The sequence below is a fragment of the Schistocerca americana genome, chromosome 5, assembly GCF_021461395.2.
Source record: "Schistocerca americana isolate TAMUIC-IGC-003095 chromosome 5, iqSchAmer2.1, whole genome shotgun sequence".
Lineage (NCBI taxonomy): Eukaryota > Metazoa > Arthropoda > Insecta > Orthoptera > Acrididae > Schistocerca > Schistocerca americana.
The window spans coordinates 98,370,085-98,394,951 of NC_060123.1; the positions used below are offsets into that span (position 1 = coordinate 98,370,085).

At 46.8% G+C, this 24,867-nt stretch overlaps 1 protein-coding gene across 2 annotated transcripts in view; it reads right to left on the bottom strand.

The window, feature by feature from the left end:
* The window catches only part of LOC124616068 (GTP-binding protein Rit2-like), a 102,954-nt gene that overhangs the window by 70,107 nt on the left and 7,980 nt on the right, over positions 1 to 24,867 (bottom strand). Inside the window, exon 3 of one of the 2 annotated variants that reach the window (XM_047144305.1) lies at positions 8,188 to 8,258. In XM_047144305.1, the coding sequence (XP_047000261.1) occupies positions 8,188 to 8,258 (71 nt within the window). Of the gene's footprint in view, positions 1 to 8,187; positions 8,262 to 24,867 lie in introns of both variants that reach the window. The other variant, XM_047144303.1, reaches the window with a different exon arrangement.

Consider the following 24,867-nt stretch of genomic DNA (forward strand, 5'->3'; position numbering starts at 1 on the left):
GTATGCATTCTAGAGCCCATGTTTACTAGACTTTTATGCTTTGAATGATCTTTCTTGTCATATCAATGAATATGTTATTTTACTTCTATTTCGCATGGCCCAGTAAATATACATTACAACAGAGGATAACAGGTGATGATAACAGAGTAATTTTCCTGGTTTACTTCTACCAGAAACGAGTTTTTGAGATTATATATCGTGTTCTCTGGAGGTTAAAATGTATCGTCAGAAAGATAGACCAATATTCTGTTGTAAGCCACCTATACGAAAATGTTTGAGAACATGGATAGGACAGAAATGAGACTATTATTAGAGGTTGATAGATTTATTTTCACTTTTATAATCATGAGTTACTGCATTATATTTCATTTTTTAAAGAAACACATATTTACTAACAAGTAATTTCAAATCAATTTGGTACACTATTTTACTCATTCTTTCCATGCTCCATCTGTGAATGGAATGTGGAAAAACTTTAATATATGGCACAACTGAGAGTGCATTGTGCAGTGCACTTGACCACAATTTTCAGAGTATATCAAACAGTAGAAAATCCAGGATGGAATGTAACAATATTGTGAAAAGGAAAGTTGCCATTCACCATATAACAGAGATGCCGAGTCGCAGATAGTCACAACAAAAAAACTGTCACAAATATAGGTTCCAGCCAGTAAGGCCTTCATCAAAATTAGATGACAAACAGGCACAGATACACATTCATGCAAATGCAACTCACATACACGGCTGCAGTCTCAGGCAACTGAGGCCGCACTGCTTATAGATGCAGATGTAGAGAATAAGTAATAATTAATAAACTGTTACTATATCCATTATTACTGACTACAAAGTATTCAACATATACATCTACGTCTACATCTATGTGATTACTCTGCTGTTCGCAATCAAGTGCCTGGCAGAGGGTTCAATGAACCATCTTCAAACTATCTCTCTACCGTTCCACTCTCTAACGGTGCGCGGGAAAAATGAGCACTTAAATTTTTCTGTGCAAGCCCTGATTTCCCTTATTTTATCATGATGATCATTTCTCCCTATGTAGGTGGGTGCCAACAGAATGTTTTTGCAATTGGAGGAGAAAACTGGTGATTGAAATTTCATGAGAAGATCCCGTCACAATGAAAAACACTTAATGATTGTCACTATAATTCACGTATCATGTCTGTGGCACTACCTCCCCTATATCGCGATAATACAAAATGAGCTGCCCTTCTTTGAACTTTATCAGTATCATCCGTCAGTCCCACCTGATACGGATCCCACACCGCACAGCAATACTCCAGAATAGGGTGGACAAGTGTAGTGTAAGCAGTCTCTTTAGTAGATCTGTTGCACCTTCTAAAAGTGTTCTGCCAATGAATCACAGTCTTTGGTTCGTCTACCTACAACATTTTCTATGTGATCATTCCAAATTATGTAATTTGTAATTGTAATACCTAAGTATTCAGTTGAATTTATAGCCTTCAGATATGTGTGACTTATCGTGTAATCGAAATTTTGCAGATTTCTTTTAGTACTCATGTGATTAACTTCACACTTTTCTTTATTCAGGGTCAATTGCCACTTTTCACATCACACAGATATCTTACATAAATCATTTTGCAATTCATTTTGGTCATCTAATGACTTTACAAGGTGGTAAATGACAGAATCATCTGCAAATAATCTAAGAGGGCTACCCAGATTGTCTCCTATGTCGGTAATATAGATCAGGAACAATAGAGGGCCTATAACACTTCCTTGGGGAATGCTGGATATTACTTCTGTTTTACTCAATGACTTTCCATCTATTACTACGAACTGTGACTTTTCTGATGGGAAATCACGAATCCAGTCGCACAACTGAGGTGATATTCCATAGGCACACAATTTGGCTAGAAGACGCTTGTGAGGAACGGTATCAAAAGCCTTCTGAAAACCTAAAAATACAGAGTCAATTGGACATTACCTGTCGACAGCACTCATTACTTCATGAGTATAAAGATTGGTTGGTTTTGGGGTTTGATGGGGGCTAAACATCGAGGTCATCAGTTCCCAGTTCCAAACAGACATACTTGTAAAAGGCCTATACAGTAAAAGTGTAACCTCTGCATCCAGAGGGAGGGAACACCAAGGGGTACAAAGCTAAAATGAACACCACAGTAACACAAAACAGAGGACACTTAAAAGGAGCAGAGCAAATAGTTGACTAGAGTAAACAGACTACAGTGGTTGATGGATAAGGTAAAAGGTCAACCTCTCAACTACCAATGAAGAACCTCCAGCTGGAAAGCGTTGATAGAGGGACCAACACAACTTGTTACCATAAAAGACACTATTTTGGTATCCACGTCACAATTAAAAGTCACTGGAGTGGGTGTAGCTGGAGAAATCATGCGAGAGCGCCCACACTAGAGTGAGTGATGAAACCCAGCTGAACGGATAAAACGTAAAACTGAGTCAGCTATAGAGGCATCATCACCTAGAATTAAAGGAAGTGCAGCTAGTAAATTAAAGGACTGCTGCAAGGGGGCTAAAAGGGGGCAGTCCATCAGAGGATGGACCACTGTCAGTCCTGCATCACAGCGACACTTGGGCGGGTTCTCACGGCGAAGGAGATAGCTGTGGGTCAATCGCGTATGTCCAATTCGGAGACGGCAGAGAACAACTGAGTCCCTACGTGTGCCCCTCAAGGATGAGTTCCATACGGCCGTGGATGACTTGACCATGTGGAGCTTATTTGGCGTGTTCAAGACAGACCATTCAGAATTCCAGACATCGCGGACCTTGCGATGTAGGGCTGACCGGAAATCTCTTTCCACAAGACCAAGCTCCAGGGCTGGGGAAGTGGTGGTCTGCTTGGCCAACCGATCAACACGTTCATTTCCTGGAATGCCTATGTGGCCCGGGGTCCACACAAACGTCGCTGAATGACCACACTCGGCGAGAGCAAAAACAGCACCTTTAATACAGTGCGCCAAAGGGTCCTGAGAAAAACACTGGTCAAGTGCTTGCAATCCACTCAGGGAGTCACTGCATATGACAAATGACTCCCTAGGGCAGGAGGAAAGGTGAGCGAATGCACGATAAAGAACAACCAGCTCCGCAGTGAAAACACTGCTCCCACAAGGTAGGGAATGCTGCTCAACGTAGTCACCATGGATGAAAGCAAACCCAGTGCATCCATCGACCACAGAACCATCAGTATAGACTACATCTGCATAGCAAAACGAGGCAAGAAGAGCCAGGAATTGTTACGAAGACTGGCAGGTGGAACGGAGGACTGAGTCGCAGGACAAATCCAAGCAAAGCCGCAAGCGAGGGAGGGACCAAGGAGGGGTAGAAGAAGAGGGCCGGAAGGATGGAGGAAGTGGAAAGGACTCAAGTGACGAGAGAAGGGAACAAGCGCGGACCGTGATCGGGAGACGCGACCTAGGCCGCCATTGTGGGGAGGGGAGTGCGGAAGATGGAAAAAGGAGCCTGTGGTTTGGGTGGTTGGGCGAGGCATGGATGCGGGTGATGTAAGATGCAAGCAACTGTTGTCGGTGGAATCGTAGGGGAGGGATTCCAGCTTCTACAAGAAGGCTAGTCACCAGACTAGCGCGGAAGGCACCTGTCGCCAGTCTTACGCCACAATGGAGAATCAGGTCGAGGATCTGCAACATTGAAGGTGCTGCTGAGTCGTACACCGAGTTCCCGTGATCGAGACGGGACTGGACTAAGGCCTTATAGAGCTGTAGGAGAGTTGTTCGTGCAACCCCCCAAACAGTGTGGCTGAGGCAGCGAAGGATGTTGAGGTGCCGCCAGCACCGTTGTTTAAGCTCGCGAAGATGAGGTGTCCAAGTGAGCTGAGCATCAAACAGCATGCCAAGGAAGCGATACGTCTCCTCAATACGAAAGAACTCATTGGCAAGGTAGAGCTCTGGATGGAGGTGGACCGTGCGACGACGACAGAAATGCATCAATCGGGTCTTGGAGGCTGAGAACTGAAAACCATGGTTGGATGCCCAAAAATGTGCTTTACGGATAGCTCCCTGCAGCCGTCGTTCAGCGGCACTGATGCTTGGTGAACTGTAATAAAGACAAAGTCATCGGCATATAGAGAGGAACAGACCGATGAGCCCACCACAGCCACAAGACCATTAATTGCCACCAAAAAGAGGGGAACACTGAGAACTGAGCCCTGCGGGATACCATTCTCCTGAATATGAGCAGAGCTAAAATACGTGCCAACTCGAACCTGAAAGTAGTGATTGGAGAGGAAATTCCATAGAAAAATCTGAAGTGGACCCCGTAAGCCCCATTCGTGCAGCGTAGAAAGGATATGATGGCGCCAGGTGGTATCGTACGCCTTCCGAAGATCCAAGAAAACAGCAACTAGATGTTCTCGCCGAGTAAAAGCTGTACGAATGGCCGACTCTAGCGAAACTAAATTGTCGATTGCTGAGCGGCCCTGATGGAAGCCCCCCTGTTGCTGGGCTAGGAGGCCCCGAGCTTCGAGGATCCACATGAGCCGCTGACTCACCATCCGTTCCAGGAGTTTGCACATAACATTGGTAAGGCTGATAGGGTGATAGCTATCAACCACCAGCGGATCTGCACCAGGTTTCAGCACCAGGATGGTAACGCTATCCTGCCAACGAGTTGGGAAAATGCCCTCCGTCCAGATGCGGTTAAACAGGGTGAGTAATTGACCCTGACAGTGCGCCGAGAGATGACGAAGAAACTGGTTGTGAATTTGGTCTGGACCTGGAGAGGTATCAGGGCAAGCTGTAAGGGCACTTTGGAACTCCCATTCACTAAACAGGGCATTGTATTGTTCCCAACGGTGCGTGTGAAACAACTGTGTATGCTCAGCCTGCTCTTTAATGGCACGGAATTCTGTGCTGTAGCCTGCTGTCACGGAAATACGAGCGAAGTACTCTGCCAGATGTTTGGCGATTGGGTCAGTACAAAGTGTACCCCAAAGAGAACGGCAATTGGGTCAGTGCAAAGTGTACCCCGAAGAGAAAGGCAAGGGACAGATGCATGAGGGCGAAAGCCAAAAATGCGCCGAACCCGCGACCACACCTGAGATGGGGAGGTGTGAGAACCTATGGTGGTAACATATCGTTCCCAGCAGTCCTGTTTGCTCTGCCGGATTAACCGCTGAGCCCGGGCCCGCAGCCGTTTAAAGGCAACCAGATTCTCCAGGGAAGGATGATACCGGTGTTGTTGCAGGGCTCGCTGGCAGTCCCGGATAGCTTCTGCAATCTCTGGTGTCCACCAAGCGACTGACTTACTCCTTAGGGTACTTGAAGAGCAGGGGACAGTTGTCTCGGCAGCAGAAACAATGGCCATAGTAACCTCGTCAACTGCCAAATCAATGTCAACAAGAAGTGGAGCAATGGCCATAGTAGCTGAGGTGTAGGCTGCCCTATCAGCTCCACGAAGAGACCATCGTGGCAGCTGGTCAGGGGGTTGGGATTGAAGAAGAAAAACCAGGATAGGAAAGTGGTCACCACCACAGAGGTCGTCGTGGACCCTCCAACTGAGGTATGGAAGAAGACCTGGGCTACTAAGAGAGAGGTCAATGGCCGAGTATGTGCCATGAGTCAAGCTAATATATGTGGGAGCACCAGTGTTAAGGAGGCAAATGTCCTGCTGTGCAAAGAGAGCTTCAACATTCCTACCCTGGCCCGAGATCTGGGCCCCACCCCATTAAGGGTGGTGTGCATTAAAGTCCCCAAAAAGGAGGAATGGCGGGGGGAGCTGGGCAAACAAGGCAGCTAGGTCGGCAAGAGGGACAACCTCATCTCGGGGAAAGTAGAGGGAACAGATGGTAAGCTCCATTCCTGCCTGGATTCTAACAGCCACAGCCTTGAGAGCTGTGTGAAGTGGCAATGGGGCACCAGGAACCGTGGCAAGAACATAAACATAAACACCGCCAGACACCCTGTTGTATTCTACGCGGTTCTTATAGTAACCCTGGTAGCCACAGAGGGAGGGGGTCCACTGAACAGGAAACCAGGTTTCCTGTAGGGCCAGACAAGTGGCAGGGAAGCGGCACAAAAGCTGTTTCAACTCAGCATGCTCGTGGAAAAAACCATGGCAATTCCATTGAAGGATAATGGTATCCGACTGTGAAGACATGAAAGAACCTGGGGGGGGGGGGGGGGGGGGATACGTTATGCCTTAGAAGCACTCGCCGCCACCGAATGCAAAGTAGCCGGATCAACTACCAGAGGAGCTGCGGGCCGAGCAACATCTAGCTCCTGAGGGGACGCTAGATGCTCCACATCATCTGCAGGTGCAGGGGTGAACTCCTTTTCTGTCTCTATGTCCTTCTCCTTTTTCTTTTTTTTCTTTTTGGTAGGGTCCTGTTTCTCCTTTGGTTTATCAGGCTGGGTGGGCTTTTCCAACCCAGTCTCATGGACTGAGGAAGACCTGGAAGCCCTACAGGCCTCAGGAGGTGGCTTTCTCAGCCACTGGCTGACATCTGGAGGGGCAGTAACCGTGGAAGGGAGGGCACCAAGCGATCCCTTCCACACGAGGGGAGCCAGAGGAGGAGGGCATTTCTCCAGCGCAGAGGTTGGGACTGAAGTCCCCAAAGAAGGAGGGGTTGTTACTCCCAATATTGATAACAGGGGAGCAACGGAAGAGGGTGTTCCCTCAACTACCGGGGCGGGGGGGGGGGGGGGGGCGGCAGGAATAGACGGCCGGGCTGGAGGGCCCACAAAAAGCAGCTGAGCTTGGGGGCTCGTCGCCAGGGGCGGTGACATCGAAGCTGCTGCAGCAAACGTCGATGAAATGTGCACAGGGTGAAGTCGGTCGTAATTGTGTTTAGCCTCTGTGTGAGCGAGCCTGTCCAAGGTCTTATACTCCATAATCTTCTGTTCTTTTTGATAAACTGCGCAGTCTGACTAGCACGGTGAATGTTTCTGTCCGCAGTTGACACAAACCGGGGGCGGCAAACACGGGACGTTGGGGTGGGAGGCACGTCCACAATCCCGACAGGTAGGGTTGGCGTCACATCTCGATGACATATGCCCAAACCTCCAGCACTGAAAGCAGCGCATGGGAGGAGGGATGTAAGGCTTAACATCACATCGATATATCATCACCTTGACCTTCTCGGTCAGGGTGTCTCCCTTGAAAGCCAAGATGAAGGTGCCGGTGGAGACCCTACTATCTTTAGGTCCCCTGAAGACACGTCATACAAAGTGGACACCACGGTGTTCCAGATCTGCACGAAACTCATCGTCAGACTGCAACAACAGGTCATGATGAAAAATATGTCCCTGAACCATATTGAGGCTCTTATGAGGTGTAATGGAGACTGCAACATCACTGAGCTTGTCACAAGCAAGCTATTGCATCTGCATACTCTGAAAGGAACCTGATTGGTATACCACCTGGACCAGAAGCACTGCCTTTATTAAGTGATTTAAGCTGCTTTGCTAGACCGAGAATATCTACTTCTATGTTTCTCATCTTTGCAGTTGTTCTTGATTGGAATTCGGGAATATTTACTTTGTCTTCTTTGGTGAAGGAACAGATTTATCATTGAAATACTTTGACAACTTTTAATGACAAACATAGATTTATGGGCTATCATTCAAATGGAATATTGTGAGAGTCTAAGAATGAAATGGAACAACTTGTCTTAAAATCTTAAATGAAAGTCGCAGACAGGCACAACAATAAGACTACTGAACATGTAAGCTTTCAGCCAGAAGTCCTTGTTTAAAAAAAAAAACACATGCACACGCATGCATGCACGCACACACACATTTACACTCATGCAAATGCAACCCTCAAACACATGATCACTATCTCTGGCTGCCATGGGCTCTCGCCTCAGCAGCCAGAGACAATGGTCATGTGTGTGAGTTGCATTTACATGAATGTGTTAGTGTGTATGTTGTCTATTTCAGAAGGTCTTCTGGCTGAAAGGTACTTTTTTAGTAATCTTTTTGTTGTGCCTGTCTACAACTCAACATCTCCGCTGTATAGTGAGTGAAATCTATCCTTTTTATAATACTGTAATATTGTAATATTCCGTACTGGACTTTCCATTGTTTAATCTTATATGAAAGTGAAAGAATACAGTCTGAAGGAACATGAAACAAAAGGGGTTATCTCTATCTAAGATTATTTCATCTGATAATTCTCATAAAAAGTAGGGCACTAGTAGTAAAAACATCCTATTACCTGGCCCGCAGTATCCAGTATATCCAGTTGTGATGCTTCACCATCAATTACAGCTTGTTGTTGGTATGCATCTTCTGCAAAGTAATGAACAATTAACATTTTCTTGCACTTATAATGTAATTATAACATTTTATCCTAATTTGCTGACAAAAGTCACTTTCAGCTGAACTGCGATCTATACAATCACGATAAAAAGTCATGTAGACTTAGTCCCTTTCTCTAAGGTTTTGTTCTGGTGCAAAGGTATCCACCAAGCTCCCATCTAATGAAAATCCAAGAAGTTAGGAACATCTCATTCACCACTCGTCATACTGAATATGCAGATTTAAGGATTGAAAAATTATTGTGGCTTCATGGCAAGTAGTAGTGCTCCTGTAAAGCTCCAGTACAGGGATTCACTTTTTAAATTTATCAGTAATTATATTATTTGAAAAAATCATTGTAAACAGGTAAATATCAAGCTACATACAGGAGACAAAATGCACAATCCGGGTGACTCATCCCCTCACCTTACATGATGTCAGGAGACAGCTCATTAAGCTGGATAAGCAAGGCAAGGTGAATGAAGTCCAAAAACAAGCAATAAAAATAAAATGTTAATTACATGTTCAGCAGATCATTTGCGTAATTTTATCTGAATGTTGTGGACAGAGTTCGGTTACATAAATTGCTCATCAGTATGGCTACATACTGGGCATTTATATGCTAATTAGTAAGACACTGGCTTCAGTTTCATAGGAGTATTACTCACATAGTATACTTATGATAGGTAATCAAAATATTAATCATTAACTCAAAAAAATAAAGCTATATAATCAAAAAATCGAAGCTCCAGGTAGGAATAATATCAACAATGTAGAAAAAGATAGATTGCTACTTACCATAAAGATAACACACAATGTTTCAGAAAGGCACAATTAAAAGACACTTACACATAAGCTTTCAGTCATAGCTTTCATCAGAGAAAGAGAGATACACACCATTCTTTCACACAAGTAATCACACGTCATGCACACATGACCACCAACTCCAGCAGCTTGGACCAGAATGCAACTATCACATGGAGTGGTAGCAGCAATCTGGAAGGGGCAGTGAAGGGGAGGAGTGTGCAGGGACTAGACTGTCAACAGGCACGGCTTCGGGAGACTGCGGGTTAGAGAGGTGGGGAAAATAGAACAAAAAAGGAGAAAAGCAGGGAAAGATGAGTATGTGCATTAGAAGAGGGTGGCAAACAAACAGTGCAGGAGATGAGAATGGGCAGGAAGTCATAGGATGAATGGGTTGGGAACTGCTGGGTGGGGGTGTGGGAACAGGATGTTGCTGCAGGTTGAGGCCGCAATAACTATGTGAGTGGAGAAAGTGTTCTAGGGATATCTCCCATCCATGCAGTTCAGAAAAGCTTGTGGTGCATAGGAGGATACAGACAACATGAGTAGTGAAGAAGCCACTGAAGTCAAGGATGTTATGGTTCAGCTGCAAGCTGTGCCACATGATGGTCTGCTTTGTACTTGGTCACAGTTTGGCAGTGGGCATTCGTCCTGGTAGACAGCTGGTTGGTATTCGTGTGTGTGTGTGTGTGTGTGTGTGTGTGTGTGTGTGTGTGTGTGTGTTGTGGTCTTCAGTCCAGAGACTGGTCTGATGCAGCCCTCCACGCAACTCTATCCTGCACAAGCTTCTTCATCTCCAAGAAGCTGTTGCAACTTACATCCTTCTGAATCTGCTTAGTTTATTCATCTCTTGGTCTGCCTCTACTATTTTTACCCTCCACGCTGCCCTCCAATACTAAATTGGTGAACCCTTGATGACCCAGAACATGTCCTACAAATCGATCCCTTCTTCTAGTCAAGTCGTGCCACAAATTCCTCTTCTCCCCAATTCTATTCAGTACCTCCTCATTACTTATGTGATCTACCCGTCTAATCGTCAGCATTTTTCTGTAGCACCACATTTCGAAAGCTTCTATTCTCTTCTTGTCTAAACTAGTTATTGTCCACATTTCGCTTCCATACATGGCTACACTCCATACAAATACTTTCAGAAAAGACTTCCTGACACTTAAACCTATACCCGATGTTAAAAAATTTCTCTTCTTCAAAAACGTTTTCCTTGCCATTCCCAGTCTACATTTCATATCCTCTCTACTTTGACCATCATCAGTTATTTTGCTCCCCAAATAGCAGAAGTCATCTACTACTTTAAGTGTCTCATTTCCTAATCAAATTCCCTCAGCATCACCAGGAAATCAGCCATGCCCTTTCAAAGGAAATGATTTAGGGAAATCACATAAAACCTAAATCAGGATGGCCGGAGACGGATTTGAACCGTCGTCCTCCCAAATGAGAGTCTAGTGTGCTAACCACTGCACCACCCTGCTCGGTCTGATTTAATTAGACTACATTCCATTATCCTCCTTTTACTTTTGTTGATGTTCATCTTGTATCCTCCTTTCAAGACACTGTCCATTCCGTTCAACTGCTCTTCCAGGTCCTTTGCTGTCTGACAGAATTACAATATCATCAGCAAATATCAAAGCTTTTATTTCTTCTCCCTGGATTTTAATTCCTACTCCACTTTTTTTTCCTTTACTGCTTGTTCAATACACAGATTGAATAACATCGGGGACAGGCTACAACCCTGTCTCACTCCCTTCCCAACCACAGCTTCCCTTTCATGTCCCTCAACTCTTGTAACTGCCATCTAGTTTCTGTACAAATTGTAAATAGTGTTTCACTCCCGGTATTTGATCCCTGCCACTTTCAGAATTTGAAAAAGAGTATTCCACACAACCTTGTCAAAAGCCTTCTCTAAGTTTACAAATGCTAGAAACGTAGGTTTGCCTTTTCTTAATCTATCTTCTAACGTAAGTCATAGGGTCAGTATTGCCTCACGTGTTCCAACATTTCTACAGAATCCAAACTGATCCTCCCTGAAGTTGGCTTCTAATAGTTTTTCCATTCATCTGTAAAGAATTTGTGTTAGTATTTTGCAGCTGTGACTTATTAAACTGATGGTTCAGTAATTTTCACACCTGTCAACACCTCCTTTCTTTGGGATTGGAATTATTATATTCTTCTTTAAGTCTGAGGGTATTTCACCTATCCTATACATCTTGCTCACCAGATGGTAGAGTTTTGTCAGGGCTGGCTCTCCCAAGGCTATCAGTAGCTCAAATGGAATGTTGTCTACTCCTGGGGCCTTGTTTCAACTTAGGTCTGTCAGTGCTCTGTCAAACTCTTCACGCAGTATCATAACTCCCATTTCATCTTCATCTACATTCTCTTCCATTTCTATAATATTGTCCTTAAGAACATCGCCCTTGTGTAGACCCTCTATATACTCCCTCCACCTTTCTGCTTTCCCTTCTTTGCTTAGAACTGGTTCTCCATCTGAGCTCTTGACATTAATGCAGGTGGTCCTCTTTTCTCCAAAGGTCTCTTTAATTTTCCTGTAGGCAGTATATCTCACTCGTAGTGATATATGCCTCTACATCCTTACATTTGTCCTCTAGCCATCCCTGTTTAGCCATTTTGCACTTCCTGTCTATCTCATATTTGAGATGCCTGTATTCCTTTTTGCCTACTTCATTTACTGCATTTTTATATTTTCTCCTTTGATCAATTAAATTAAATATCTCTTCTGTTACCCTCGTCTTTTTACCTATTTGATCCTCTGCTGCCTTTACAATTTCATCTCTCAAAGCTACCCATTCTTCTTCTACTGTATTTCTTTTCCCATTTCTGGTCAATTGTTCCCTAATTCTCTTTCTGAAACTCTACAACCTCTGCTTTATTCAGTTCATCGAGATCCCATCTACTTAATTCTCACCTTTTCGCATTTTCTTTAGTTTTAATCTACAGTTCATAACCAATAGCTTGTGGTCAGAGTCCACATCTGCCCCTGAAAATCTCTTACTATTTAAAACCTGGTTCCTAAATCTCTGTCTTACCATTATATTGTCACAGAAGAAGCTGAGTAGCACAGTCACTGTGGTGTACTGGTTATGATACTAGACTGTTGAGGGTCATAAGTTCAAAATTCACCTGAACTGTAAATGTTTAATTTCTATATTCAGTTTGAGTACATTCTAGAAGTATCCACAAATGTCAAGAATCATTGTACTGGAATCTTCTGTAACTGTATATATACTGTATGTGTTCTGGCTGGAGGCAGTTCATTTTTTTTTTTTTTATTTTTTTTTTGGGTAGGGTTTAAGGGCGCTCAACTGCTGAGGTCATTAGCGCCCAGTCACTAGTGTTAGAGCACATGGAATCTGCTAAAACTCAAGGGGATGGGGGGACATCAGAAGGACCTGACAAAGATGCAGATAAAATAAGTAAAAAGGTTAAATGTCTTTGGACAAGCCAGTTAAAGTTATAAAACGCAGAATACGAGCAGCTGCTCAAGCGTCGTCAGCTAAAACATCCGGTAAAGTAGATGGCAGGGACAGGATAACACGAAATTGACTAAAACGGGGACACGACAATAAAACGTGGCGCACTGTTAATGCCTGACCACAAGGGCACTGCGGGGCTGGGTCACCGGAGAGCAGGTAGCGGTGGCTAAACCGGCAATGCCCAATCCGCAACCTCGTCAGAAGGACCTCCTCGCGCCGAGATGGTCGGGAGGATGTTGTCCAAGCAGTTGGGAGCGGTTTTACTGCCCGGAGCTTGTTTCCTTGGAGGGATGATCAAGCATCCCACCACAACGACACAAGCCTCTTACATACATCCCCACGAACGTCAGATGACGGGACACAATGGGAGGCTGGCCGAGGCAGGAGGACTGCAGCCTTGGCTGCAGCATCCGCAGCCTCATTCCCAGGCACTCCTACATGTCCGGGAACCCACAGAAAGCTGACAGAACCACCATTATCAGCGAAAGAATGGAGGGACTGCTGTAGCCGTTGAATCAAGGGATGGACCGGATTGGGAGCTCCAAGGCTCTGAAGAGCACTGAGTGAGTCAGAGCAGAGTACATACGATGAATGGCGGTGGTGGCGGGCATACTGAACGGCCTGATGGAGAGCAAAAAGCTCGGCCGTAAAGCTGGAACATTGGTCGAGGAGCCGGTATTTAAAGGTGGCGGCCCCGACGACAAAGGCACAGCCGACACCGTCGTCAGTTTTGGAGCCATTGGTGTAAATAAAGGTGTGACCGGCAAGTCGAGCACAAAGTTCGACAAACCGTGAGCAATACACTGAAGCCGGAGTACCCTCCTTCGGGAGTGAGCTGAGGTCGAGATAAATAGGAATCGGAGCATGGAGCCAAGGTGGTGTCGGGCTCTCACCCTCTCTGAAGGTGGTAGGGAGGGCAAAATCCAATTGTCGAAGCAGGCGATGGAAGCGGACTCCGGGGGGCCGCAGGGCACACACATACAACCCGTACTGACGGTCGAGAGAATCGGCGAAGAAGGACTCGTAAGAGGGGTGGTCAGGCATAGACAACAGCCGGCAGGCATACCGACACAGCAGTACGTCGCGCCGGTAGGTCAATGGTAACTCGGCAGCTTCAGCATAAAGACTCTCGACAGGACTAGTGTAGAAGGCTCCGGTCGCAAGACGTATCCCCCGATGGTGGATGGAGTTGAGCCAGCGTAAGAGGGATGGCCGAGCGGACGAGTAGACGAAGCTCCCATAATCCAGCTTCGATCGGACTATGGACCGATACAAGCGAAGCAGGACAGTGCGATCCGCTCCCCAAGATGAACCGCTAAGAACTCTGAGGACATTAAGGGAACGTGTACAACGGGCCGCCAAATAAGAGACATGTGGAGACCAACACAGTTTCCTGTCCAACGTGAGCCCTAGAAACTTAGTTGTGTCCACGAATGGGAGAACAACGGGATCGAGATGTAAGGATGGCGCAAGGAACGCTTTATATCGCCAAAAGTTGATACAAACCGTCTTCTCTTCAGAGAACCGGAAGCCATTTGCCACGCTCCAAGAGTAGAGGCTGTCTAGACAACGCTGAAGGCAGCGCTCCAGGAGGCATGTTCTCTGGGCACTGCAGTAGATCGCGAAGTCATCGACAAAGAGAGAGCCTGAGACATTAGGTGGAATGCAATCCATAATTGGATTGATCGCGATGGCAAAAAGGGCTACACTCAAGATGGAGCCCTGAGGCACTCCGTTCTCCTGGAGAAAGACGTTGGACAATACGGAACCCACACGTACCCTAAACTTTCGTTCCGTTAAAAAGGAATCAATAAAAAGGGGCAGGCGACCGCGTAGGCCCCACCTGTGCATAGTGCGGAGGATACCTCCTCTCCAACAGGTATCATAAGCCTTTTCCAAGTCGAAGAACACGGCTACCGTTTGGCGCCTTCGCAAAAAGTTGTTCATGATGAATGTCGACAAGGTCACAAGGTGGTCAACAGCGGAGCGGCGGCGACGAAAGCCGCATTGGACATTAGTAAGTAGTCGTCGAGATTCAAGAATCCAGACTAACCGAGCATTAACCATGCGCTCCATCACCTTACAGACACAGCTTGTAAGAGAAATGGGGCGGTAACTAGAAGGAAGGTGTCTATCCTTCCCGGATTTGGGTATAGGAACAACAACGGCATCACGCCAACGCATGGGGACTTGACCTTCGGTCCAGACGCGATTGTAGGTACGAAGAAGGAAGCTTTTGCCCGCCGGAGAAAGGTGTGCCAGCATCTGAACGTGAATGGCATCTGGCCCCGGAGCAGAGGACCGGGACAGTGCAAGCGCACGTTCGAGTTCCCGCATAGTAAAGGGGGCATTATAAGTTTCCAGATTCAGCGAGTGGAAGGAAGGTCGCCGAGCCTCTTCTGCCTCTTTCCTGGGAAGGAAGGCAGGATGGTAATGGGCGGAGCTTGAAACCTCCGCGAAAAAGCGGCCAAAGGCATTGGAGACAGCCACAGCATTAACAAGGACCTCATTACCTGAGGTCAGGCCAGGTACTGAGGAGTGGGCCTTAATGCCCGACAGCCGGCGCAGGCTACCCCAAACGACGGAAGAGGGAGTAAAACTGTTAAAGGAGCTGGTGAAAGAGGCCCAACAAGCTTTTTTGCTGTCTTTGATGACTCTACGGCTTTGCGCTCGGAGTCGTTTGTATTCAATAGAATTCGCCAACGTAGGATGGCGGCGAAAGGTGCGTAAAGCATGTCGTCGAGCACGGATAGCGTCCCTACAAGCCTCGTTCCACCAGGGGACGGAAACGCGACGTGAAGAAGAAGTAGTACGAGGAATGGAACATTCGGCAGCATTGATGATAACAGCCGTGAGGTATTCGACCTGACTGTCACAACTGGGAAAATCGTGGTCCAGAAAGGTCACTAGGGAGGAGTAAAGTCCCCAGTCAGCTTTCAGTATGTTCCAGCTCGAAGGACGTGGGGATGGGGTGTGGTGCAGGAGACGAACGACACAGGGGAAGTGGTCGCTCGAATAGGCGTCAGAAAGGACATACCACTCGAACCGACGAGCAAGAGTGGTAGAACAGATCGAGAGATCCAAGTGGGAGTAGGTATGAGTAGAGTCCGAGAGGAATGTCGGGGCGCCGGTATTGAGGCAGACAAGACTGAGATGGTTGAAGACATCCGCCAAGAGTGAGCCTCTTGGACAGGATGCAGGAGAGCCCCAAAGGGGATGATGGGCATTGAAGTCGCCAAACAATAAGAACGGCGGGGGAAGCTGAACGATCAGGTGCATCATGTCAGCCCGACTAACAGCAGATGACGGTGGAGTGTTGATGGTAAAACTGAAAAAGTAAAAGCAGAAAGAGTAATGCGGACAGCTATTGCTTGGAGTGGGGTGGTCAATGGGATGGGATGGTAATAAACATCGTCCCGAACGAGCAACATGACCCCACCATGAGCTGGGATACCGTCCACAGGGGTGAGGTCATACCGCTCCGAGGTATAGTGGGTAAAGGCAATACGGTCAGTCGGGCGCAACTTGGTTTCCTGGAGACCAAGGACGAGCGGACAGTGCAGGCGGAGGAGCAGTTGTAATTCCTCCCGATTAGATCGAATACCTCTTATGTTCCAATGAAACAACACCATCGCTAGTCAAAAGGTTGGGGGAACGAGACGGGGGAAGAGTTGGTCACCTCGATGGCCGCGGAGGGCCAGGTTGCGAGGGAACAACGCTACAACCGACGGTGGGCGGATCCGGTTCCATCGACTCGTCACCAGCCGTGGCCGCTGTCCCTGGTTGTGTAGGAGGGGCCGCATCATTTGCCGACAAAAGGCCGGCGGAGCGCCTGGCAGCAGAGCGTCCCGGCGAAACTGAGGACGGCTGGGAGCAGCGACTCACGGATGGAGCGTCAGACGAAACGCGCTGGGGTGGAGAGGGGGATAGAGACTTCTTCTTGGAGGCCTTCTTGGAAGGCCGAGGAGGCACAGGGATGGTGGGCTGGACCCGAAGAAGGTCCTCACGCGCGGGGTCCGTTTTGGAACGCCGGACCTCGGAAGCTGGGGTCCGGAACGTTGCCCCGATGGACGCCTGAGAAGAGGATCGCTTCTCAGGTGGCATGGGGGGAGGGGGAGGAGGAGGAGGAGGAGGAGGAGGAGGAGGAGGAGGAGGAGGAAGGGTGGCCCCTGGGGCAGAGGGGGTGGGGGCCACGGGGGAGGAGGATTTGGAAGGGAGGGATTTGGGAGGCGGAGGCAGAGCCCCCTGATGGGCGGAGGATGCGGAGGGGGGACAGGATAGGGGTGAGGATACCGCGGAAGGAGTGGACACAACTGAGGCGAACGAAGTGGTCAATGACACGGGATGGAGGCGGTCGTACTTCTTCCGGGCCTCAGAATAAGAGAGCCGATCCAAAGTTTTGATTTCTTGTATCATCTTCTCCTTCTGATATGCGGGGCAGTCTGAGGATCTAGGCGAGTGGACGCCAGGACAATTAACGCACTGAGGTGGTGGGGTGCATGTATGTTCCTCACGAAGAGGACGTCCACAATCGCCACAAAGGGGCTCAGCCTCACACCGTGATGACATGTGCCCAAAGCGCAAACACCTAAAACAGCGCATAGGAGGCGGAACGTAAGGTCGCACGTCACACCGGTAGCACATCACCTTTACCTTCTCCGGGAGAACGTCCCCCTCGAAGGCGAGGATAAAGGCCCCGGTGTCGATGCGACGGTCTTTGGGGCCGCGCTGGACTCGCCGGACGAAATGCACGCCTCGGCGCTCCAGGTTGGCCCTGAGCTCCTCATCAGATTGTAGCAGGAGGTCACGATGAAAAATAACCCCCTGCGTCCTATTTAGTGCCAGATGTGGGACAATGGATACTGGGATGTCCCCTAGGCGGTCGCACGCCTGGAGCGCCGCCGACTGTGTGGCGGAGGTGGTCTTGATAAGAACGGACCCTGAACGCATCTTGCTGAGAGCCTCGATTTCCCCGAAGAAGTCCTCAATGTGCTGAACAAAGAAAATGGGATTGGAGGTGGCGAACGTCCCCCCATCGGTTCGAGAACAGACCAAATAGCGGGGGAAGTACTTCGCCCCAAGCAGGCGGGCCTGTCCCTCCTCCCATGGAGTGGCCAAGGGGGAAAGGGCAGGAGAACCAGAACTAGAAACGGTACCTTTTCTTTTGAAAGACTCGGCCGCAGAGCGACCTGATACATGTTGACGTTTCATCTGCGAAACGTCCGCCCCGATACCACCCACTCCGACCAGGGGCTCTCCCCACGGGCGCCACCCAGCCGCAGCAAGGGCCACCTGGCAGGATGACCGTTGCTGGGAGTCCTGATGCCCCAAGGAGACGGGTATCTGCTCCTTGGCCGACGTGGAGAGGGTGCAGCTCAGGTATCGGCAGTACGATCCCTGTGTTGTCAGGGGGCTACAACCTAGAGGGTACATGACGACCCCACCACAACGGGCTGGCTACCGTGCTGGATTTCTGGTGCCATGGAAAGTCCATCATGATCGCTGGTGCAGATGGAGATGCACTATGGGCGTAACTTGGACAACCCATCACGCGTTGAGGCCCAATTTGAGGAATAGTGGGAATGGTTACAACGCCAGTGCAATGCTGAGTGCCAAGGTCTTGGTGCACTTAGGACCAGTGGTACACCATGTAAGGTGTCCTTCCCCAAAAGGCTCGTACTTCTGTTGAATTTTGAAAAATGGAGGTCAAACCCCAAGGGGGACCATCACATGGAAGGCCGAAATGGTTGAAACTCCTTTTAGTCGCCTCGTACGACAGGCAGGAATACCTCGGGCCTATTCTTACCCCGGACCCGCAGGGGGGTGGAGGCAGTTCACTCCGCATTAATGTATGTGCAAGTGCTGAATAAACTTTCGTTAAGTGAAGTTAGTGTTCGTCATTCATCCAATTACACCTTCTACGTGACATTATTCTGGTGGTGACACTGGGTATTGGAACTTGTGATAGCGCTCATTATCGACCACACAGTGGCTCCCATCAGGCCACGACAGAGCTGCCGTTTACATGGCAAGAAACCCGAGTTTGAGCCATATTAAACAGATTTCAATCAATCGGAGACAGAAGAAGAAGAGGACATAACGATGACAGCAGCTGTGTGCCACCACATGAGACATCCTTCCATGTTTTCTGGTGATGGTGGCCAAGATCCAAACAAGTAGCTGTAAGTATATGAGCGTATAGCCAAATTTAACAAATCGGATGACACTGTGCGTTTGGCTAACGCATTTTTCTACTTGGAGGGCACTGACAAGCAATGGTGTGAGAACAACAAGAAGTAGTTCACAAGCTGGGAAGTATTCCAGGTGGAATGCGCAAGTATTTTGGCGACACACGACGCCAGAAGTGCAAGGCTGAAGATAAATTAAAGTGCAGGGCACAGTGTCCAGGAGAAACTACAGCATCCTACATTCAAGATGTCTTGGAGCTGTGTAAAATAGTGGATCCTAGAATGAAGGAGGAAGATAAGGTTGCACATCTCATGAAGAGTGTTGCTGAGGACATGTATCAAGCCCTACTCCTGAAGGTGGTTTCGACAGCAGATGACTTCATAAAATGGTGCCAGTATATCGAGACAATGCATCAAAAAAGAATTACACGCAAGAAGTTTGAACAGCTTCCAAACATCATATCGATGTCTGTGATGGAGGAAGCAACTGATTTCAAAAAAATCGAAACACTTCAAGAGGTCATAAGGGAGAAAGTGGAACAGACATTGAACCCAATCTCTCGTCCTTCATTTCCTTTTAATATGGTGAAAAGTTGAGAACAAGGCAAAGTAATGTTTCTACAATGCTGCATGAGGAATCTGTTTGGGCACCAAGAAAGACTGACATCTGGAGGACCCAGGATAATCAACCAGTACGTTTCCACTGTGGACAACTGGGACATGTGGAGCACTACTGTCAAGAAAGGCGGCGGATATTTGATGACCTCCGCGCCAGAAGACAGAGGACCGATCTTAGCCGACGCCAACTCTGGGACGATGAAGATGAACAAGAAGATGAGGGTGCAGGACGACGTAGGTCACCATCACCGCAAGCTAGCCGCTGGAGAGGATGCTCTCCAACATCCCAATCAAGGTCTCACCATCGCTGTTTACAAGCTCCAGCCGATCCCTTAGCTGCCTCAACCTAGAAAACTAAAGGGTGCAACCTTCCTTGGAGGTGAGGCCACAAAAAAGAAAATCCTCCACCTTCAATCATCACAAAAACGATAGGAAACTACGTCGATATCCTCATGGATGGCCAACCAGCCCAAGATTTTGTGGACTTGGGAGCATCATATTCATTAATTCCAGAGAAGTACTGTTGCCAGTTGCAGAAAATTTTATTCGTCAACAACAAAACATTTCTGCTGAAGATGGCTAATGTGAAATATGTAAAACCTACAGGAAGATGTACCATTCATGTGGGTATAAGTGGCCATACACAGCCCTTAGAATTCATCATCTTACAAGAGCGTAGTCATGACGTCATTCTCAGATGGGACTTTTTGAAAGCTTCTCAGGCAATTATTGATTGTGGTCGCTCGAAGATTATGCTAAACAAGATGAGATACTGTGGGCAGGAAGATGGGCATTCGAGGGTGTGGAGGCTGTGTGCTGGATGAAGTGATCATTCCTGCAGTCAGCACTAGAAAGGTAACTGTCATGAGTCATGTCACGCATCAAGCCATGGACCTTGTAGTGGAATGTAAGAGAAGCATACAACTGAAGAATAACTTGGTCATCACGACCTCTGTTGTCTCGTTTAAGAATGGATTCGGTGAATTGTTGATAGTTAACTGTCGCCGAGAACCGCAGGTCCTTCCAAGACGCATGTGCATAGGAAACACTGACCTGTTAATTGCAGAACAGCTGAGCATCATAGAATCCTCCCATGCCAAGTCTGTGGGCAAAATTAGCACTACTACTATGAGACAAGATCTTCTAGCTCGACTGTCACCAGATCTCATAAGGAACAACAGAAGATGCTACTTGCCATTCTTCAAGAGTTCTCTGAATGCTTCAATCCACAAGTGAAGATCATATTGCAGAGCCCATGGTCATCACCAATGGTTCTTGTCAGGAAGAAGGATGGCAGCTGGTGCTTTTGTTTTGATTATAGGAAGCTTAATGAGATAACTAAAAAGGACGTTTATCCTCTGCCACGAATTGACAATACACTAGATTGTCTGAAGGGGGCTAAGTTTTTCTGAACCACGGACATGTACTTGGGATACTGGCAAATCGAAGTAGATGAGACCGATCGTGAGAAAACTGCATTCATCACCCTGGGGGATTGTATGAGTTAAAGGTAATTCCATTTGGTTTGTGTAACGCACCACCAGCTTTTGAATGGATGATGGATAATCTCCTGAATCACCTGAAGTGGACCATGTGTCTTTGTTATTTAGATGACATTATATTTTTCTCAGAGGCATTTGATGAACACACAAAAAGACTGAGAGACATTCTTAAGTGTCTCCAACAAGGCAGACTGAAACTTAATCCAAGAAAGTCTCTCTGGAGCAAAAGAAATCAAAATACTTGGATAACTCTTGTCAAACGAAGGTGTGTGGCCAGACCCAGAAAAGGTGAGATCTATAACGGAATTTTCTATTCCTAAAAGTATTAGAGATGTGAGAAGCTTCTTCGGATTATGTTCTTATTATTATCATTTTATCAAAGACTTTTGTATCAAAGCCAGGTCACTCCAAGAATTGTTAAAAGCCGATGCTAAATTTATCTGGGGTGGCGCTCAACAAGATTGTTTTGATGTGATGTGAAAAGCTCTGATGACTGACCCTGTACTTGGTCTGTATGATGAGAGAGAATCTACAGAGCTACACACAGATGCCAGCGGGTATGGGGCAGTGCTGTTCTGGTACAAATTTCGGATGGAAAAGAGAAGGTTATAGCCTATGCTTTTAGGACACTTACAAAAGTCACGAGAACTATTCATCTACAGTAACAGAATGTCTTGCTGTGATCTGGGCCATGTGTCAATTTCGACAGTATCTCTATGGAAGGCCATTCACAGTTGTTACAGACCATCACTCACTTTGTTGGTTGACAGGTCTTAAGGATTCAACAGGATGGCTTGCCAGATGAGCACTACATCTTCAAGAGTATGACATTACCATAGTGTACAAAAGTGGAAGAAAACAGTAAGATGCCGACTCTCTCTCAAGAAACCCTGTGCAATATCATCAAGACTTTGATGAAGATAGCGACTGTCTCGCTGCACTCCAGGATATCTCTGCTGAGCAGAAGAAGGATGCCAAGATATCTCAAATTATGCTTGCCTTAAATCAGTCAGAGGACATGAAAGGACAATTTAAGGTAGTTAATGGATTACTTTGCAAGATAAACTTTGATCCATTTGGAAAGAGGTGGCTACCAGTGATTCCTAAACACATGTGCTTGGATGTTCCCAATACCACCAGCCGAAACGCCTTTCCAGCCTGTTGGGATAGACCTCCTTGGACGATTTCCAACGTCTGCTAGTGGCAACAGATGAATTATTGTTTGCACTGATTATCTGACATGCTATGCCATTACAAAAGCCATGGAAACAGCCAAAGTATCTGAGGTAGCCAAATTCATCATGGAAGATATTGTATTAAAACATGGTGCCCCAAGGTCATTAATTATGGATCGAGGAAAAGTTTTTCAATCAAATCTCATGACAGAGATAAACCACCGGTGCAACATTACTCATCACATGACAACTGCCTGCCATCTGCAAAACTAATGCGCTTACTGAACGCCTCAATAAGACCTTGGTTGACATGTTATCAATGTTCATCAATGCTCAGCAGAGCAATTGGGATGAGTTGCTACCTTTAATTACGTTTGCCTACAACACCAAACAAGACACCACATGATTTACACCCTTTCTCCTGGTGCATGGGTGAGGCGACTACGATGATGGACACTGTGTTTCTGTTAAATCCTGATGACGTGGACGACAATTACATTGGCAAGGTGTTAATCAGAGCTGAGGAAGCTCAGCAGTTAGCTCGACTCCTCATGCTGCAGATTCAAGAAAACGATCGCCGGAGGTACGACGCAAGCCACTGCACTGTTGTCTACCAGCTAGTGACCTCGTCTGGATCTTCACTCCTGTTCGGAAGGTTGGTCTCTCCGAGAAGCTCCTCAGGCGCTACTTTGGACCTTATAAGGTTGTAAGACAGTTGTCTGATGTTACTTACGAAGTTGAAGATTTCGACCCCAACACAAGACGACGAAAGATCAGAGATACCGTCCACATCTGTCGAATAAGCCCTATAAGGATTATGCAACCCAGGGTAAATTCGAAGCTCCAGCTACAGGCAACAAGCGGAAAGGTGATGAAGAGCGTAGTGGCAAAGGCAGTTCTAAGAAGATAACCGCCAGGGTAAACATCAGTCATCAGGGGTCTGAGTATGCAGGACCAATGACTCGTTCCCGGACTAGGACGACGTAGCACCGAGACGTTGTTCTCTTAAGGAGGGAGGAATGTCACAGCAGAAGCTGAGTAGCACAGTTACCATGGTGTAGTGGTTATGATACTAGACTGTTTAATGGAGGGTCGTGAGTTCAAAACTCACCTGAACTGTAAAATTTTAATTTATGTACTTGGTTTGAGCACATTCTAGAAGTATCCACAAATGTCAAGAATCATTGTACTGGAATTTTCTGTAACTGTATATATACCATATGTGTTCTGTCCGGAGGCAGTTTGCTCTGCACTCTTGTACATGCAAGTGCTGAATAAACCTTCATTAAGTGACAGTGCTTGTCATTCATCTAATTACACTTTCTACATGACAATATAATCTATCTGAAATGTCCCAGTGTCTCCAGGCCTCTTCCACGTATACAGCCTTCTTTCATGATTTTTAAATCAAGTGTTAGCTATGATTAAGTTATGCTCTGTGCAAAATTCTATCAGGTGGCTTCCTCTTTCATTCCTTATCCCCATTCCATATTCACTTACAACTTTTACTTCTCTTCCTTTTCCTACTATCAAATTCCAGTCCACCATGACTATTACATTTTCATATTCCTTCACTATTTGAATAATTTCTTTTATCTCATCACACATTTCTTCAATCTCTCCATTGTCTGCGGAGCTAGTTGGCATATAAGCTTTTACTACCATGGTAGGTGTGGGCTTCATGTCTATCTTGGCATCAATAATGCGTTACCCACGCTCCTATTGTTTTATTCATTACTAAACCTACTCCTACATTACCCCTATTTGATTCTGTGTTTATAACTCTGTATTCACCTGACCAGAAATCTTGTTCCTCCTGTCACCGAACTTCACTAATTCCCACTATAACTTTAACCTATCCATTTCCCTTTTTAAATTTTCTAACCTACCTCCCTGATTAAGAGATCTGAAATTTTATGCTCCAATCCGTAGAAAGCCAGTTTCTCTTTTCCTGATAACAATGTCCTCCTGAGTAGTCCCCGCCCGCAGATCTGAATGGAATTCATCCAAATTCATATCAATGTAAAAAGCTGTTCACTGATAGGAGCAGAGCTGGTAAATGACATGGCTGCTTTCATGGGTGGCCTGACCTCTGATGGGGCGGGATAAGCCAACGACAGGAATAGAATAGGAAGTGCTAGATGGGTGAATTGGGTAGGTCTCGTGACTGGGATTTCCTTGGGGCAAGGAGTGGGGACTGGGAGTGCCATAGGGATGGACTAGGATGTTGCGACAGTTGGTTGGTTGACAGAACACCACTTAGGTGGGGTGTTAAGGATCTTCGGTAGAATGTCCCTCATTTCAGGGCATGATGACAAGTAATCAAAGCTCTGGCAAAGGATGTGTTTCAGTTGTTCCAGTATGGGATGGTACTAGGTGACAAAGGGGTACTCCTTTGTGGCTGATTCTAGGTGGTGGTGGGAGGATTGGGGGTATGAGGAGAAATGGCACAGGAGATCTGCTTGCAGAGTAGGTCTGGGGGTCAGTGTATGTCTGTGGAACCTTTGGGAAGACCCTCACAGCATTCTGAGCAACGGAGTTTTTGTCACAGCAGATACACCATCACCAGGAAGCCAGGGTATATGGGAGAGATTCTGAGGAGAGGTTCTATGAAAGGCCTATGGCTGTAAACAGGGACCAGAGGTTGTGTTGGACTTCTTGGTTGGGATCACTTGGGCAGAGTTTATAGGTGGACAAGTCAGATAACTGACGGAGACCTTCCACCAGGTAGTCACTTGGGTTCATAACAATTCACTCTGTGTTCCATTAGAACTCCAACACCTTCTCTCCTATCTGCTTTACCT